Source organism: Pipra filicauda, unplaced genomic scaffold (genome assembly GCF_003945595.2).
Source record: "Pipra filicauda isolate LSUMZ 115617 unplaced genomic scaffold, ASM394559v2 scaffold650_size186552_pilon, whole genome shotgun sequence".
Taxonomy (NCBI): Eukaryota; Metazoa; Chordata; class Aves; order Passeriformes; family Pipridae; genus Pipra; species Pipra filicauda.
This window is the reverse complement of record NW_024104810.1, coordinates 31,443-49,576: the sequence shown is the minus strand read 5'-3', so window position 1 is coordinate 49,576 and position 18,134 is coordinate 31,443. Positions and strand designations below refer to the sequence as shown.

The 18,134-nt window shown below is 39.1% G+C and overlaps 1 protein-coding gene across 1 annotated transcript in view; it reads left to right on the top strand.

The window, feature by feature from the left end:
• Nucleotides 1-17,673, top strand: part of CPA6 (carboxypeptidase A6) — an 81,660-nt gene extending 63,987 nt beyond the window's left edge. Inside the window, exons 7-11 of the mRNA XM_027748218.2 lie at nucleotides 4,659-4,769; nucleotides 5,019-5,109; nucleotides 9,649-9,851; nucleotides 14,915-14,999; nucleotides 16,258-17,673. Of these exons, the coding sequence (XP_027604019.1) occupies nucleotides 4,659-4,769; nucleotides 5,019-5,109; nucleotides 9,649-9,851; nucleotides 14,915-14,999; nucleotides 16,258-16,445 (678 nt within the window). The 3' untranslated portion in view covers nucleotides 16,446-17,673. The remainder of the gene's footprint in view (nucleotides 1-4,658; nucleotides 4,770-5,018; nucleotides 5,110-9,648; nucleotides 9,852-14,914; nucleotides 15,000-16,257) is intronic.
• Nucleotides 17,674-18,134: the final 461 nt, after the last annotated feature.

The following is an 18,134-nucleotide window of genomic DNA, read 5'->3' as shown; positions in this document are numbered from 1 at the left end:
ATGGAATTACAAGCAATAATTTGTATCTTAATTATTTGGACAATACTCTCAGGCACATGATGTTAATCTTGGGGACGGTCCTGTGCAGGGCTAAGGGCTGTACTCGATGGTCACTGTGGGTCCTTCCTTCTATTTAGTTGTGTCTCAACAATTTAGTTAAACCTTGTATTCAAGTGAATCCTCTTGGGTTGCCCTCAATATGTACTACCCTGGACCAACATAACTAGGATGTAAAATTTACTAATTACATTTTTCAGAGGCATATGTCTCGGCAGGTCTCCACCAAGTTGGTGGGCATCAGTTTCATACAATTGCTAGTAGATCAGAGCACTCACAGTGCTTCAGAATAACACTGGCCTTTCCTTTCTGTGCTAGGCAGTCCTTGACTTGTTTGGGACCTAAGAGATTTTTTAAGTTCTACTTCACAGAGTGGAACCAAGAAGTTATGTCTCCCATTTCTACTAAGATCTGTGTAGTTATTGAGCTTCTTCACCACAAGATCATGCCTTTGCTTGAGTGGTCCCAGCCTTTCACAAGCTTCCAGGAATGGCTGTTTCCTTCTCTAACATCACATCATAGTCCCTCCGCCTCTTCTCTACTTCAGCATTTTCTCCATTTACATCCATTTATGTTGGGATTCTTCAGGTCCTTCTTGTCAGGCTCTTTTTATGGGCTCTCTCCTGATTATTGAAGAGCAGTTGCAGCACAGTCATCTCTCACTTTTTTCTTGGTTTCTCCTGCTCCCAAAGAGGAAGGAAGGAAGATACATCAGACACAGTTCAAGCTTCAGCCTTGAAGATTTGACCCTTTGTTTTAAACCATTTGTTTTCAGATACTCAGTTGTATCTTAGCCCTAATAACAGGCTTACAACTCTGCTTGTGATTTGAATGCTAAAGCAGGATACTAGCAGTAAAAGGGAAAAAGGAGATAAAAAGGTATACTGCTTCCAAGTACAAAGACAGAGCTAATTACTAGCTTGTCAAACTGATAAAGTGTCAATGAAGGCCTGAGTTGCAGATCATAGTGTCACCCTCCTAAAGTGTAAGATGTACAGATAATAGTAAAATATTGTATGTTACTGTCAAAAAGGATGGTTTAAGTGATATCTTAATAATGGCATGAAAGAGTTAATCATGTTTTGTAAGAAGCAGTTTTATGTGATTTCTGGTACAACAGCAAAGAGAGTCAATTCCGTGTGCTAAAATAGTAACTGTTTAATTCAATGATTGTTTAATTCAAAACCAGGAACAGCAAGAGCTGATTGCTACCTTAAATTTAATAATAATTAATTTTGGGATAGCAAATTGTTATTAAGCTCAATTGCAATTTTAGAGTTTCTCTCAACCCTGTCTCCTTGCTTTGTCTTTCTCGGTCAATCCTCTTATTTTATAAAAAGCCTAGCTGCATCCTAAATCCATTTTACACCCTTGCCTTTTATTGCCTTGGCAGTTTATAATATAGCTCTTTTGTTTACTTCGTCCCCTAAATTAAATTTCCTATGGACCAGATCCTCAGCCAGCCTAAGCCGGTGTAGCTCTGTCAACAACCACCACTCAGCTGATCCAGATGAACGAGCCCCCTCCTATTAATCACCGGTCCTTTCCCCCATCCCCCAGGCAGATTGCCTGCACGGTATTGGCAGGGTTCCTGTATCATCTGTTCACTCACTAATAACACTATTCAGCATTTATTGGGCTGGTTTGGCTCTCTGCATGTTCAGCAGCAAAGCTGCTATTGATTGCATGATGGAGGAGCAGTATCAAGCCATATTCTGAGAGCTCTGTGCAAACTACAACGCAGTTAATTCACTAATGGTTTATATTTGCCTCGCTTGTGTCACACATGGAGAAAACGTTTCAACACCGCCAGAGGGGGGTGGGGGAGGTAGTTCACATGATCGTTGTTGGGAGGATTTGGGAATCATGTCACAAAAGGTAAGCTGCGGGCTTTGCTCCAGCAAGGATACACCTTGGTAACTCCAAGGCACATTGCCAGAGATTATATAGTCCACGTTGCCTGATTACATACATAAATAAAATTGCCAGATAAAAGCAGTATGAAAGACAAAATGTTTTCAGCAGAAAGAGTGAATATGATCACATTTTACACCATCTACACTCTTGCTTTCCATGAAGAAGAAAGCTGCACTAGTTCCACTACATTTTTAATGAAATGCTACTCTAAAAGGGTAATCAAGTTATTAAGAAAACCCATATATGCTTTAAAGAACAGCACTGAGTGATTGACATGTTTGGCTTTAAATCAACTTTAAGGCTTCAAATTTCAGTATTATTACAGCAGACTATAATGCTTCCTAAAGTCTCTCCTGATATTTTGCCAATGACAGCAACCATTAAAATAACACAGAGTAACTTTAAAAAAATGAAAGAGTGCTTGGTATTTTGCTGTCTATGTTTTGTTTAGGTTTCTAAATGGTAGTACTTTTATCTAGGAAGAAAAATATATTCTTCACAGGATTTAAAACCTATATTAAAAAGTCTTAATTCAAGTATTTTCATTATGTCATTTTTTGCAGATTTGGAAGGGTTCTGAAAAACTTACAAAGCTCATCCATGCAATTTTAAGCAGTGTATTACCTTAAATTAATTAATTATCTGTAGTTATTTTAAGGAGATAATTTTAAAGTGTTTTAAAGTGTTTAGCCTTACACCATTGCAGTTTAAAACAGTACATAACACTACAGCGTAGCAAAATGCATAATTACAGATGCAGCTGACAGTGAAAGAATGGCATACATAAGTACAGATACAAGCACATATGCCAATCTCATTATCAGGTAAATATCCAACATGGGGACAAAACCTGAGCTTAATTTGCTAATACTGTCTAAAAAGAGAAAAGCATAAAAAAGTCAAGGAAATGGTATATGTAGACTCATTTTCTCCCCAGCTAAATTACTTCTTCCTGAAATAAGCACAATAAAAATGTTCATTTTCCTTGACTTATATTCTGGAGCATGGCTTGGTTCTGTCTCCACTCTAAGAACAGTTTTAGTGATTTCACATACATACTCACCTTACAGGCTTTTAATCCCATGTAGATTTGCATGCAGGGCTAGACTATTTACCTAGTTAGATGTGTTCTCTGCCTGTGGTAACCCCTCTTTTGTCATCTCATGCCACCCTGCAATGCTCTACACCATGATGTTCTGCTAGCTGCTGCCTAAATCTCATTTCATTCTGTGCTGTGCCCCTTTGCCTGCTATTGCTCACCTTCCCCTCCTCTTGCCTGTCTGAAACAGTGTGGAGTAGCACTGAGTGACTTGGCTTTGCACAGGGATGATGCACTGTTTTGGATCTGCAAGTGAGGCTGAAGGACTTGCATGTGCAGAGCACTGCTGGGAGGGCAGAATGAGACTGGGTGAGGAGAAAGCATCACACAACAGAGAGGTAGTTAATGAACCCCTTAGAAAAAGTATTTAGAAGTCTCACTAATCCCCTCAGTAAAGAAAAAAAATGTCAGACCTCTCCATGAGTAAATTCCAGACCCAGACACATCCAGTTGTATGGCTGTTTCTTAACAGTGTTCCACTAAAAGCATCCCTCAGCTCCCATGGCAGCTTCAGTAATTCAAACAGCTGCATGGTTGGGAGCCCACTAAAGTATTGAATTCCTGTACTTCACACTGTTCCCTGGCATTTGTCAATTGAAAAGCATTTAGCTTAGTTTATTTCAGAGCAAACATTTCCCTTTGCCCCCCAAACACATGCTACTCTTCGGATCCGAAGGGCCAGAAGTACTGCAGAGCAGAAGGCTGTAATCACAGCACCAGGAGGAGAGGAGCCAGGCTCAGGCATCCCTCTGAACCCAGCATCAGCGTGAAACGCTTTCTGCCTGCCACATGAAGCACTCGATTCCTCACCTTACAGAATCAACACTTACACTTTGAAGGATGCAAATTTGGTGCCCAGCTATGACAAGATACAGTATTTACTCCAGCATGTGGAGTCCAAGCTTCCTGGAACTGGTAAAGGAGAATCTCTGGCACTAGCAAACAGAACTGCTGAGGAGCCTCTGATTTTTGCTGTGTTTTTCTAAGATGCAGAGTGGAAAATAAAAATACTTTCCCTCCCTAGCCTTCCTCTACCAACCTTTATACTTAAGATCCTTCAAAATAGAGGGGTTTCTAAGTTAGAAAGGAGTAAGCTCCCTGTATTAATAATTGTGCATGTATTATGAATACAACAAAAGCTTGTGTAATGGGAGCCTTAAATGCTTTAAGACCTTATCAAATTGTCACCTGATGGAAACAACAGGACTCCATTGTCTTATGGGAGCTAAACTCATTTCCTCAAGTAAAAATCTATTCCACTGGCTTTCAGCTCCTATATCAAGAAATAGTTTGTATGCATTTGCTTCTCTGTAATATGAGTTGTATCTTCTTGACTACTGAAAGTAGCTGAGAAGCAGAGAGAATAGGGTCTTTTAAACACGTTTTTCATGTGTTCACATGCTGTCTGAATCACATTTGCAGAAAGACGTCAGCCTTTCAAGCAGAGCTCAAAGGATGTCTGTGGTGCCATGAGATCAGATATCTGTACTGCTGAAGGCCTCATGACTGTCTTAGCCTGTCACAATACTTAATTGGAAAATTATTTTTATTATGGAAACTGTTTTCTTTGGGTTTTCTGCTTTAGGCTCTTCAGACATACCAGACTGATCCTGCTATGAGAAAGATGCTAACTCAGCTGTATTTCTATATCATGCCTGTATTTAATGTGGATGGATATCATTTTAGCTGGACAAATGTAAGTAATTTCAGTAGTATTACTCAAAAAATTATTTGGATGGGAAAGACTGAATGGTTGTACATCATTCAAAGGTGACTTTCTGTATAATCTGGTCCATCACTTTTTGCCTTGCAAAATGGAAGTAAATTACTTCAGTTAAAGTAGAATACTGTATGTGTTTACTAGGATTGATTTGTTATGTGTACAAATAGATATTTGCCAAAATATAGTACTATTGCTATTTAAATACTTTGTAACTCCTGTCAGGATCGATTTTGGAGAAAAACAAGATCAAAGAACACAAGGTTTCACTGTCATGGTGTTGATGCTAATCGCAACTGGAAAGTGAAATGGTGTGGTAAGTACAGAGGTGCTTTGGTCCCCCAGTTCAGATTACTCCGTATTTAATTATCCAACAGAGGCAATTATCCAAGTAGGTTAGATCACATCTGTTGTGTTCTCTTTTCCACAGTTAAAGTTGAAGGTACTTTCTCATAAAGCCACAAACCAAGGCTCAAATATTCCTTTTATGTTCTAAAAAAATAAAAGTCCTGAACTTTGGAGAAACAGACCTTACAATAAGTAAAAAGTTTTCATGGAAATTGTTGCAAAAGTAAAAAAATCACACATACAGCTATTCTGTATTTTGGCAATCATAAATAATTTGAAGCCCAGTATTGAGACTGGTCCATCACTTTTCAGGATTCACCTGACTACAGCTTTAGGAAACATTTCAAACTTCATTTTATTCAATTCTTCATTTCTCTGAAATTAGCTTTGGAAATGTCGAACTTGCTTTGTCAGCCTCAATGTTAAGGACTTCATTGTTAGTGATTTAATAAAGAAAGAAGGTGTTTCTAAATGCATGGAGATACAATTTGAATCTCCCAGCACTTTTGTAAATACTTACATAAAAATTGGCCTCAATTTTGCATAGAGAATGCAGCAGTAATGAAATAACTAGCAGAAGAGCTGAAATGGGTCCATTGAAGAAATAGTATTTGATTAAATCTTACAGAAGACAGTGCAACTCACACAGGTGTAAGCAGCCCTACAAGTTCTGGTGTAAGAAAGTAAGAACACTTTGTTATGAAATACGGCAATTTATACCTACTGACCTACTCTCCCATCTTGAGCAACTTCCTTCACTTCTCTGTGCAGCTCTTTTCTCCTCCAGCATTAATCCACCTTCCTTATTTACACTACAGGCTTGTAAAGACAAGAAATTTTGTTTGCATAATGCTAGTGCAAGGGCCCTCCCTTCAGCCCATCCCTCTTCCTCTGGAAGTCTCTAGATGTTTCCACAATACTCTGATTACTTGCAGTAGGAGTGAGCACCGTGCGGTCTGGCTTGCAGTGATTGGATTCTTCAAGTAGAGCTTTGAGAATTGTAGGGATAAAAATGAGTGTGAATAATCTGCCTGGGAAGTTTACAAATGCAGTGAGTGTGAACAGAAGCATACTTTCAGTACAGTATGGACCTGTGAAATATGCTTCCAAATTTTTTCAACTCTACTTGCTGTAAGGAGAGGACTGACACAGAAGTAGTTACAGAAAGCCTACGTTAGCTGAGTCCCAGGGCCTCTATCACAATCTTTAATGCAATTTTATGCTGCAAAAATAATGTAAAAATGAACCAATCCTGCATCACTGCTATCATCATTTATTCAAGTGCATAAGTCACAACTGCAGGTATTTTGGGAACATACATTTACTGTTCAGAAGATAGCCACTGGCGTAGTTGGAATGATCAGTTCTTTTATGAAGTCTTTGGACACATATTTTAGGTACCTATCAGTGCAACATTAATTCTCAGTGCATTTTCTTTCTAGTCCTAATTAATCTTTCTTGGGTTCACATCTCTCTGCTCCTCCCTTTTCCTGCTCCCTAGCCACTGTATTAGAGCACATTTTTACTCAGTCCTAAAAATAATTGCTTAGTTTTCATTTTAAAAACTATTTTTTCTAGCCTGAGTGAAAATGTCATAATACCCACATGCCTTGTGTGTTGTAATCCCCTACTTGTTGCATTTCTCCCCTGCACTGAACATGAAAGACAGGTCCTCACCCCGAGTTTAAAAAATAAAAATTCTTTCAAGGTTGCTCATCATGCACATGCTCTGCTTCCCTCTCTGGAACCCAAACTCTGTCTGATTCTCTATTTTGTTGGAGAATAAAGAGCTCTTTCATGAACTGGGCTGACTGGTGCTCAGAAGGTCCTGGACACTAAATGAGTCAGAGAAGAATCTGGATCATATCACACTTTGAAGCTTGCATAATCATGGTGTGTTTAACATTTAAAACTGCATGTGCTTGTAAAAACCTTTTCATTCAGTTCAATTGCACTTCAGTTTGCACACAGGCTTGAACTTCACTGTGGGGCTTCCAGGCAGGTGTGTTGTGGCAGAATCCAGCCCCAGCAAAGCTGCTGCAAGCTAGCAGCAGGGAGCTAGTCACTACAGATATCACAGCATCCTGTCTGCTTTCCTCTTCCCTGCTAGTGTAGGACTTTGATGTAAACTTTGTGATATCACTTCTGTATTCTCTAGGGACCAAGAAAAAAGTCATATAACTGACTGTGCTAGATTTCACGTTGCAGCACCCTTGTACCCAAAATAGTGCACAGAAAATTGCACACAGATCCATGTGAATACTGACAGCAAAAACTCAGGGAATGCTCCTTGCAATACGTATATATGTGCAACAACCAGCACAATGGTTTAATGATAATGAAATAAATATCAACTTTAAAACAAATAATGAGGTACTTAGAATTAAATTGTGTCATAGGGCAAATCCAGTTAAAGGGGTTGCATCCAAACCCCTGTGAGAGCAGCAATGGGAGTTAAAATTTCCAGAGTATCCCAATTTCCCGTGCACCACAGTGCTCACTGAAAACAGTACCCCGTACTGGCAGAAGTGGCTGCAAGGAAGTTTGAGAATCATGCTCCATCTCATCCATCGTCTCAGTCTTCTTTCTGTATCAAAGCATTGGTTTTATCAGTCTCAGCACACATTTCCTTTGTTCCCTTGATCTCATGATGGATGTTGAAGGATACCTACTCCCCTGGTATGCTATCAGGTACAAAAATAAGGCAGCATGGTAACATTTTACACAAGTCCATTTGCTTCTCATGATTGTAACTCAGAAATTTCACAGGAGTTGCTACATACTGTATCAATTTTTTTCCTTCTTGGGTTACTTTGAAAGAACTTTCAGTATGAAAACTGAGTATATCCTTACATTATCCAAGGCCACCATTGAAACCCTCTTTCTTTACTACAGCCAGCTTCTCTTAAGGTAAAGCATTAACTACAGCTGGGGTTTCAAATGGTTTACAATAATGGGCTGGAAAGTTTAGAAAGTTTTTTCTTCACTGAAAGTCACTAAACTGAGTAATATTTTTCCATTGGGTCATTTTACCCTTAGCTTGTAGGATTCCACTGTTTATTAACAGTAATATTCATTTCCATGATTTGGTATACACTGTTACAGGAGATGAAGTATCCATAAAAAAAAGCAAAGGCTCTGGAGGGTCTGTTAAATAGCTCTCCTTTAGCTATATTATCTGACAAGAAATTGAGGCAGAGTGCTCTTGAGATTTGGATGACTTGGTGGCCATCTGTTCTACATGGAAGATACCATCTGCCCTCTATATAACCCTTCCATATCCACTGCAATCCAAGCACTAATACCTTTTGAAATCCCCACCTGTGGCCACTGAATGGTAGCCTCAATTTTCATCTTAAAATGAAACTGCAGCATGAAATTCTTCCACTTTTTAATTTTGGCATTATGTTGATTGCATAACTCTGGTTTAGTTGATATCTTTATGTCTTCTCACACACTGCTCTTTTCTTCTTAATTGAAGATGGCAGTACTTACTGTACATATAAAACATTGCTTTTGTAAGTCTCTAATGGCACCAGGAAGTTCTCAAACAAATTATTATTATTCTGCAGGTCAGTGTAAAACATGGTATTTTGAAATCACAGCAGACAGGAGAGGAGTGGATTTGCATAAATATTGTTCTTTCAGGCCCAAGCCCTAAGCTGTAAATGAGATGATGGCTTAGATACAGAATTGCTAAATGATAAAGGAGCCACCACCACATCCTCTTTTCTAAGTTTCATCTTTCAATATCTCATGGGATATTACAAGTAGGCTACTCTTGTGCAGCTTGCTGCCACCTGAGCAGGCTGATGTAGTGAAAGATATCTTCAAAACTGAACTCCTGCCCCAGACTTGAAGGAAATTCAGGCCCTGTACAAACTGAGATGATTTCTATTTTAACTAACTGAGTGATCATCTCATGTGGCTTGTCATATTTTTCCCCACAAGGTTTGCAAGGGTGAAAATAGTCTAGTCAGGAACTATTCTCATGTTTTAAACCAGTCTCTAAGGTAACGCCTGTTGAGGTTATGTACCTGCCATTGTAACCACCACTGTAGAAACCAGTACATTAAAACGGTCTTAAAGGCTAAATTTGTCTTGGCAGTGATTAATAAAGAGGTATAGCTCTCTGATTTCAAACAGACCAACTGAGACCTATCAATAGTTTTAATAAGGGAATGCTGTCATAAAAAGTGCTACTGATACAGAAAGCCAGGGAAGAAAGGACAATGAAGTCAGGCTCTCCTTTTTCTGTTGGGTTTGAAATATATCCTCTTGGGAGAACTGCCTGTAGTTGGCCAATTGGAAACTCGTTGTGTCTACTAGATGAACAAGCAGATTGCTGTACTGAGGTCCCACTGACTCAAGCTCATCAGCCACAAGAAAGCAATGTGTTTATTGCTTTTCATGCTTTTTCATGGGGGCCAAAAAAGGTTGAGCCAGAAGCTGACCCTTGGAAATTCTCTGTGATCGCTCACCATCAACTTTCTCTTTCAATCTCTAGATGAAGGTGCTTCATTTCACCCATGTGATGACACATACTGTGGTCCCTTTCCTGAGTCTGAGCCTGAAGTAAAGGCTGTTGCTCATTTCCTCCGCAAACATCGGAAACAAATAAAAGCCTACTTGTCCTTCCATGCATATGCACAGATGCTGCTGTACCCTTACTCTTACAAGTATGAAACTATTCCAAACTTCAGCTGTGTGGTAAGTACATTAAAACTTGGGAGAATATGCTCCCTTATATAATATTTGCTGTATGTTTTGTTTTGAGAGGAGACTTGTTTCTTCAGTACTTTCCATATATTTAACATTGAGAAGTATTTATTCTGGATTTGTCTGCAATCGCATTTCTGGTTATATAACCTTCACTCACCACGAGTCTGTGGTAATTTGATTAAAATGGTATAGTGCTTTCCATCCATCAGTCCCTTTAAATTACTTTATAGGATAAATCCCTAGGTTTTAATTATAATTATTATCATTTTATTTAATTAACTGTAATGGGAATTATGTAGTCAAGTCCTTGGGCATGTAGCTGAAATTCTGTCTCTTCATGCTCAGAACTTAAACACTAGGATCATACAGTAGATCATCTTCAATGTTATGAACAAAAAAAAATTGAAATTGTTTACATTTATCAGTTCAAGGAGAAATCTTTTGATTTCACCAAAAGTAAAGCTTCAATTGCATTATGTATCATTCAGCTTAGACACAGTGCTTTTAACTGTTTAAGACAAGCAGTTAATTAACATCAGAGGCTTCTGTATATTAGAAGAATAAAGTAATAAGAATACATTTTCTGATGTAAGCGTATTGATTTAGATACATACATTTCATGTATTTCATGTTCATCCAAATGCAGAACTATTCCCTCTGCTTGCAGTCTGAGGTCTGTTTTAACCATCCTCCTGTTCATAAAACCCTCCTTATGGCTTATTCTCTTAGGGAAATCTGGCTAAGCTTTGCTTTCTGTTTGCTCCTGCTCACAGACCCACACTGCATCAACCAGTTGCAATCCTCTTTCTGTCACCCTCAGTCCCCAGTAAAATTACATTTTCCATATATCTTCCATTTTTACCTTGAAAGCTGCAAGTTGCAGTGACTTTTAACTTGCTAGTTTAAGCTAGTTTTCTCCAAAGGAGCTTAACTGCACCTTAGATTTATCCTATGCAGAATAAATGATGCTGTCAGTCCCTGGAGCTTCACTGAAGTTTCAGTTGGCTGTTCTCTCAGGAGGCTGAGCAGCCAGCACTCCACAAGCTAAACTCTCCTTGTAGGTTTATTTCTGTCAAGACACTTAATTTCAGCAGCTACTAAACATTCTTCTGTCTGACATCATTCCTGTGGAACAGAGCAAGTTAGAAGTTAACTAAGCAGCCAAAGGAGCTAAAAATATGAGACTTGTGGGGATGGACCACCCAGCCCTGTATCGACTGTGAATAAAGTCATGAATCTTCTTTTTATTCTACCTTCTCCACCCTCTTTTGGGGAGTAACATTGAGAAAGGAGTTCCCCAAGTGAATTGATGACTATTACTTACCAAAAAAAACGTAGACTGACAATTTAAAACAGAATCTAATTCCTTTGAAGACAGCAGATGCAAGAATATTTTTTTCGGAACAGACAAGAGAGAAGGTAGTAAAGACATGGTGTTAGGAAGAACCAGCATCTCCTCTGCAAGTATATAATTATTGGGTATCTTATGAAGATATCCAGAGCAATGTAAGGCAATAGCAGACACTATAGACAGGAAATTCATTGTAAGGAGAACATTGTAAGAGAACACACACCAGTGTATCTGCAATACAGTTTTTGTTGCTCAAGGGATGTTTCCATTCTGAGACAGGAAGTAACTGCCCCGTAGCACACACACACTCTATCTTTCCATCCATAGCTTTTAGACTAAAGGATCCCAGTTTTTGATGTTTAATAGGTGTTCCTAAGATTTGTGAGGCCTTGGATCAAGCTCCTCACTGGAGAGTGTGAAGCACAGACCTAAAGGAACGAAGAGAGACACTTGTTTTAAACAACAGCCCTGGACAAATGGAAGCCAAATCCCAATTCTAAATATTTTGCCAGTATTTGGACCTTGTACTTCTTTTTATTGTGGTGGGTCAAAAAGAACAAGGAGTTTGGAAAAAGAAGCTGAAGTAATTTCCTGTAATTTATAAAGCTCATTATGGGGATCACAGTGAAAATTAATGGAATATAGTTGCTTATTTATTTGTGTGTTTTAATATTTGCCTACAACCAAACTCTCCATCACCTGGTAGCTCCTAAATGAATAGTTTTTAATACTTGAAGTCTCTAAAACGGTGACTTAGGGTGAGGTTTCAGATTCTCCGTTTCTCTTGGAAATTACAGTGAGTTAGAAAGCAATGGATCTCTGTTTCCTGAAGGTGATAGAACAAAGGTTGTTTGCCTACATGGACTGTGTACAGTGGAGAACTGTAGGAGAACTGTAGGACCCCACATGCACAGCAGATAAATAACATTTGGTGCTAGCAAGGGGACACAATTAATTCTGAGCAGTAGAAAGGATGTTTCTGTCTGGGCCAGATCATTTTAGTGAGCTGTCAGTTACCGTTTCGATTAAAGTGCTCAATTATTCAGAGCTGCTTTGAAACTGGAGAGCTGTGTACTGATCACAACATGCATATTCTGCTCTAATTTAGGCACAATTCTCTTATTAACATTCTCCTGAAATCTGTTCTTTTAAAATACTTAAAATAAAAGTAATCTTTCAGATTGAAAAAAAAACCAGCAGAAACATATATCTATCTCAAGACTTTTAAATTTCACCTGCTTTTCATCCCTTTTCTTCCTGTATAGTCATTTGCCTTAGTGTTTGCAGTGAACTTATATGGCATGACTGAGTTTGTGTATGTCTTTGTAAAAATCTGGTAATTTTATGTGGCATTTTCTCCTTGAGAGTGTTCAAATACTGGTTGCCTGGATTTATTCAGGATCCAACCTGCACAGTATGATGTGGTAGAGAATTGTCCCTTTGGGCACATAGCTCCAACAGTGGAAGCAAGCTGCACCCCTCAAGGCTAAGAGCTTCAACTCGACAGTGCCCAGGGACACCCGCCTAAGTGGTGGACTTGGACTTGGACTTGGGATGCTCCCGGCCTGACCTCCAGACAGTTGCTGCCTCTGCACAGAACCCAGTACCATTGTGCTGATTTTAAACAGGCATTGCCAAACTATTTCTTTGAAAGATTTCAACAGGACTTGCTTCTGTTATCTCATTGCTGTACAGTGTGTAAATTATGCCCAGGATGCCTTCTTGTCTGTGGCTATATTCTCCTTACCACGGCATATTTACCAGGGCTTTGCTCTCCACCCCTCTCAGCTGTCTCAGCTGAGCCCTGTCTCCTGCTTCCTTGGCATCAGGCCTGTTTTCAGGCCTGGGTCAGCCTGACCACACCACAACCCTGGCATGATAAGCACAGCTGCTTGCAAATTTTGGTTGAGCAACTGAGCCTGGTACTTGGGACTTCAGTGCAGGTATGAGACAACAGCCCCAGGCTGCATCTGGAGCTCCCCACTCCCTGGGGCCCTGCGCAGCCCCACGGCCACTGCCCCAACAGGTCTCAACAGGTCCCAACAAGTCCCAACACCTCCAACCCCATCATGGGTCTTGCATATCACAACTCAGAAGTCAAGGCATCTGGAGGAAGAGTGCCAAGTGATAGCACTTACGCCTTCCACCACAGGACAGAGCCCCTTCCCACCTCCTCATCTTTGGTGTTACGGTGAGTCAGAGGTTACCCCTCACACCAGCTGGTGGCCACATCCCAGTCCAGCTGAGTTCCCAGAAGCATTGAGTTCAATGGTCCTTACCTCCATGTACTGTCTCATGGAGGTGGCAAGAGGCCAAGCTGAAAATGTCAGTCTCCAGCACCATCATCCCTCTGCTGAGAAACAAACAAACAAAAAATCTGGTTGTGCTTAACAAATTTTTATAATGGAGTAAAAAAGTGCTCTTCCATTTGCTAAGAGTGTAAAATAAACTCTCCAAAGCCCCATCTGCAGATCAGTAAGTGATTTATTTTTGTTTCTGGAATGACATTTTTAAAGCAGTTTTTCCTGGCTTCTCTACTCAGACAAAGACCCACAGCAGAAATACCTGCATGGGTCAGACCAAGGATTAAGTCAGAATCCCAACTCCTGAGAAAGGCAAACAGGTGGAAGGTTAAGGAAAACATAAACAGAAAGGCAAGTATAGAGTAACACTTCCCCAGTGCATTCATCTAGAGCCTGATGAATAACAAGGTAAGGACTGAGTTCCTGAAGATTTGCATAAACACAGACTTGCAGCTCTTTAGTTCACAGAAGTAAAACAACTAAAATAACCATTATAGCTTTACCCAGTGATTCAAAGTCCAGCTGTTTCTAGCTCCTAAGATGATAACTTCCTGTTCTCTATAGGGAGATGGTTCTGTGTTTGCCCAGCCTCCACTGTACATTCTCTAGCATCCTTTTCTTTGGGATGATAATATTCATTTTTCTGTTGTGCATCCCTTCTCTATGTTTGGGTGCAGTATCCTTGTGTGACCCTTAGAATTTGCTATAGGCCAGGCCTTCTGCACCCAGTTGCACAGGATGCTGTGAACCTCCTAAACAGACTGCATCCACACATCTGTTGAAATGCAGGTGCTGATTTTCCCCATACAGTACTGAAATCACATTTGTGCATTAGTGCACAAATGCAAGACTGCATCATGCAGCCCAGCATGAGAAAGACCAGCGGAGAACAATCACCTGGAATTTGCCTCTTTCCTTCTTCCCACTCTGCTCACTGAACCACTGTGGAATGCCAACAAGACATCATTTCCCCTTCACAAGCCCAGCAGTGACAAGGTTTAGTGGACTGGGAAGTGCAGCCACAGAAGATGCATGCATGGCTTTTAAACTGCATAAAAAAGAGATTATTTCATCTCATGGTTTCACATGTTGCCTAAATTCATCGTATCACTAAATTGATATATACAACTTAAAATTACAAGTATTTAATGTCTGGTCATTCACAGTGCAGTGAGCTTCTTTATGCCATGAAAATATCAAACCAGGATTTTCAGGGAACTGCTGTCAGTAAAAAAAAAAAAAAATTATCCTTTACAGTAATTTTAAGTTAGCTGCCACAGTCTCATTTAACACAGCATTGCACCGGAAGACAGTGATCCATTGACTCAGATTCCAATCCCATTACGCTATTTAATTTAAAGTCTAATTTATGTATTTGTTTTTCTCCTCCTTCCCAGGAATCAGCAGCCTATAATGCTGTTAACGCTCTTCAGTCAGCCTATGGTATAAGATACAGATACGGTCCTGCTTCTAGCACTTTGTGTAAGTTTTCCTCTGGCAGATTTTGTGACTTTGACCTTCCTATGGTAAGAAGGAGAATACCCTTATTATAACAAAGAAAGCAAACACTGTTTAAAGTGAACTTTGACCCAGTTTTGGGTTGTGAGGAAGGCGGAAGACGAAGTTTTGCAGCTGATTCAGTCAGTTGATTGCAGTAAGATTAACTCAACTGGTGCAATAAAAGAGATTAAACTGCAATGTATATGAGAGGCAAAAGCCAGTAAATATTCATAACATATAAAACCATATTCTTGAAAAAAGAAAGATAAATTAAGGTCTTAGAAAGCATATCATTATCTGCAAATGCGCTACTAAATTGTAACAGCATTTGTCAGTCAAGCTCTCTGTTGACAGGTAAGAGAAAAAGAAGTTCAACAGGTTTCAACAAGACACTTTTTTTTTTCTTTACTGAAACTATGAGGCCTGCATGCTGTGGATAATGATAACAGATACTGAAAAAGTAAAAAGCTTAAGATTTTTCACAAGCAACTTCCTGCATCTCCTCTGCTGTTGCTGTGTTTTGGCTACAGTTCCACTTATTGTGGGCCTCCATCTCACAGCATGATCATCTTGTTGTGCTCATTACAGTGCAGTCAGTCCTATGTTAAAGGAAAAGCAGTGTGAATTAATGCCAGAATTGCATAGACTACAGCAGGCCACGTGAGAGATGGATCTTTATATAAATGTGTGTCTTGGGTAATCAACTTAGGGAGACAATGAAAGCATAAGCAGCACACTTCCTCGGGAAGGTTTGTTAATATTAGACACCACCTATGCAAATGCTCTCATGCTGTGAGGAAATGGTGAGAATATAAGACAAATGAAAATAATTTTAAAAGCACTTTAAAAAGGAGAAGTTAGATTACTTTATCAACTGTTCCTCTTCTCCCTGAAAAGGAATTGCACACAGAACTCCAGTTCAGCTGGGAGATCATTGTGGAAGGAAAGCTTTAGACTGCACTCAGATGAGGACAGGAACAGTCTTACACAAAACAGTCAGTTATAATATTTTTCTTATGAAAATCAAGGGTCTAATCCATATCATGCTGAGCACCTTTCACCAGGTGCTGGGTGCCCATGCCCTTCTCGAAAGGGTGTTCAGGATCAGAGCAAGCAACAGTTTGAGTTGCAAGTATATTCACTGAGTCCCGGAGACAAAATGCCACCTGAACCTTCTGGTGCTTTCAGCATGACCTGAATTTAACATTTTTTAAAATTTTCTCTGCATTTCCTCTTTCAGATGTGAGTTCTGGCAGCTCTATGGACTGGGCCTACAAAAATGGCATCCCCTACGCGTTTGCATTTGAGCTGCGTGACACTGGCCATTTTGGATTTTTACTTCCTGAGACGTTGATCAAACCAACCTGCACAGAGACCATGCTTGCAGTTAAAAATATAACTCTTCACTTGCTGAAGAAATGTCACTGAGAGGAAGCTTGAAGTGAACATTTTATTCGCAGTGCTGATGCCTTTCAGTGCATTCAGTTGCCATTCTAAGCTTGGCCACTTCAAAATTCATGAAGCTGGTGGGAAACATGGTATTGTTTCTACCAGACTTACTTGGTGGGAAATGGAAAAAAATCTTTTAATATCTGCTCTACAGAAGTCCATAAAGTTGACATACTAACTTAGCTACCAGCGTGTTGTAAATAGTTTCTTCTTTTTGCAATAAAGCTTTAATTTTGCAACTTCAGTGGGGCAAGTCCTGTTCCACATAGAGATGCCTGAAATAAAGTTCCACTTCCAGGCAGGCCCTAGCCTTACTCCTTTCCCTAATAGGAAGACATCTCATAGTGGAATCTCTCGAATCAAGGGGTAAAGTTTACATTCGTGTGAATGTACTCTGTGACCCAACACAGGCCTGTGTCCACAGCAGTAAATGCCATATAGTGGTAGCTGCAAGTGGCAATATGGCTCTCTTCTGCATGTATACGTACATACATACATGTATGCACTTTTGTGATTTTTTTTTCATATTATGCAATAATTTGACCCAGGGTTTCCTTTAACTGTTCAGAGAAACCTATTTTCAAATGTATATATTGGGACTCAAAATCAATATATCGTCTTTGAAAATGTAACTTTCCTAGCAATGTGTAAGAATTATAATGGAATATTATTGAGATATACAATACTCTGCTTTATGGAGAGACAAAGCAACTTGCCATGACTTGGAACTTGGAAGCTGGCAGTCAGCTGGTGCATACAGGCTTTACTGTAGTCAATGATTGCAGCAATTTCCACCAGCCAAGGATTTAGCCTTAAACTGTAATTAACTGATGATAACTGATGTTTTATTTATCAGTATTCTTGCAGTAAGTTCTGCAGCTCCATGGCTATGTGGCTTTTCCTCTTGGAAGTTTTATTTTTTTTTGCATGTTTTAAAGGAATTAATAAATTCTTAATAGATTTTTAAGTAAGCCAGAGATGAAGGCAGAAGCCTTACAGCTCAAAAACAGTGAATAAGTACCATGTTTGAAAGAACAATAATGAAAACACAGAGAAAATAACAACATGTTGAGGGGGTTTTGGTACTTTTAAAATACTATTTTTTAAATCTTATTATATCTGGAAAAGCATATATTTTACTTTATTAATTTTGAGTTTAATCTTATAACATTACATGTTAAATAAAACATGTTTGTTAACAAAATCATCAAAGACTTTTGAAGTATTCTTCATATTTCATTTAAGTGTTAAAGCTATAGTTCAAGGATGTAACAATTTTACCTATCTGTGAAACATTCCTGACACTAAAGATATGGTATTTTAAAAAACCTACATCCTCTCTAAATAAATACTTGAACTTAGCAAATGGGCAATCTTTATAAGTCTAGGGAGCACTGTATTTAATTAAGCACACCATTGTTTTTGCATACTCTTTTGCCTATTGCAAAAGGCAATCAGTCAGAAACAATGACAGAATTTCATTCTATTTGTCTAACACTTTGTTAATAAATGTATTTATTTTAAACAGGATTTCTGAAAGCTCATTCAGGTTTTTTTAGTTCTTTCTGGTTTGAGTAATTCAAGTTTCTATTCTGGTTTATTAAAAACCTAGGGGACAGTAGCTCTCAAAATATCTATCCATTAGTAATTTCCAATTGCTTATGACCA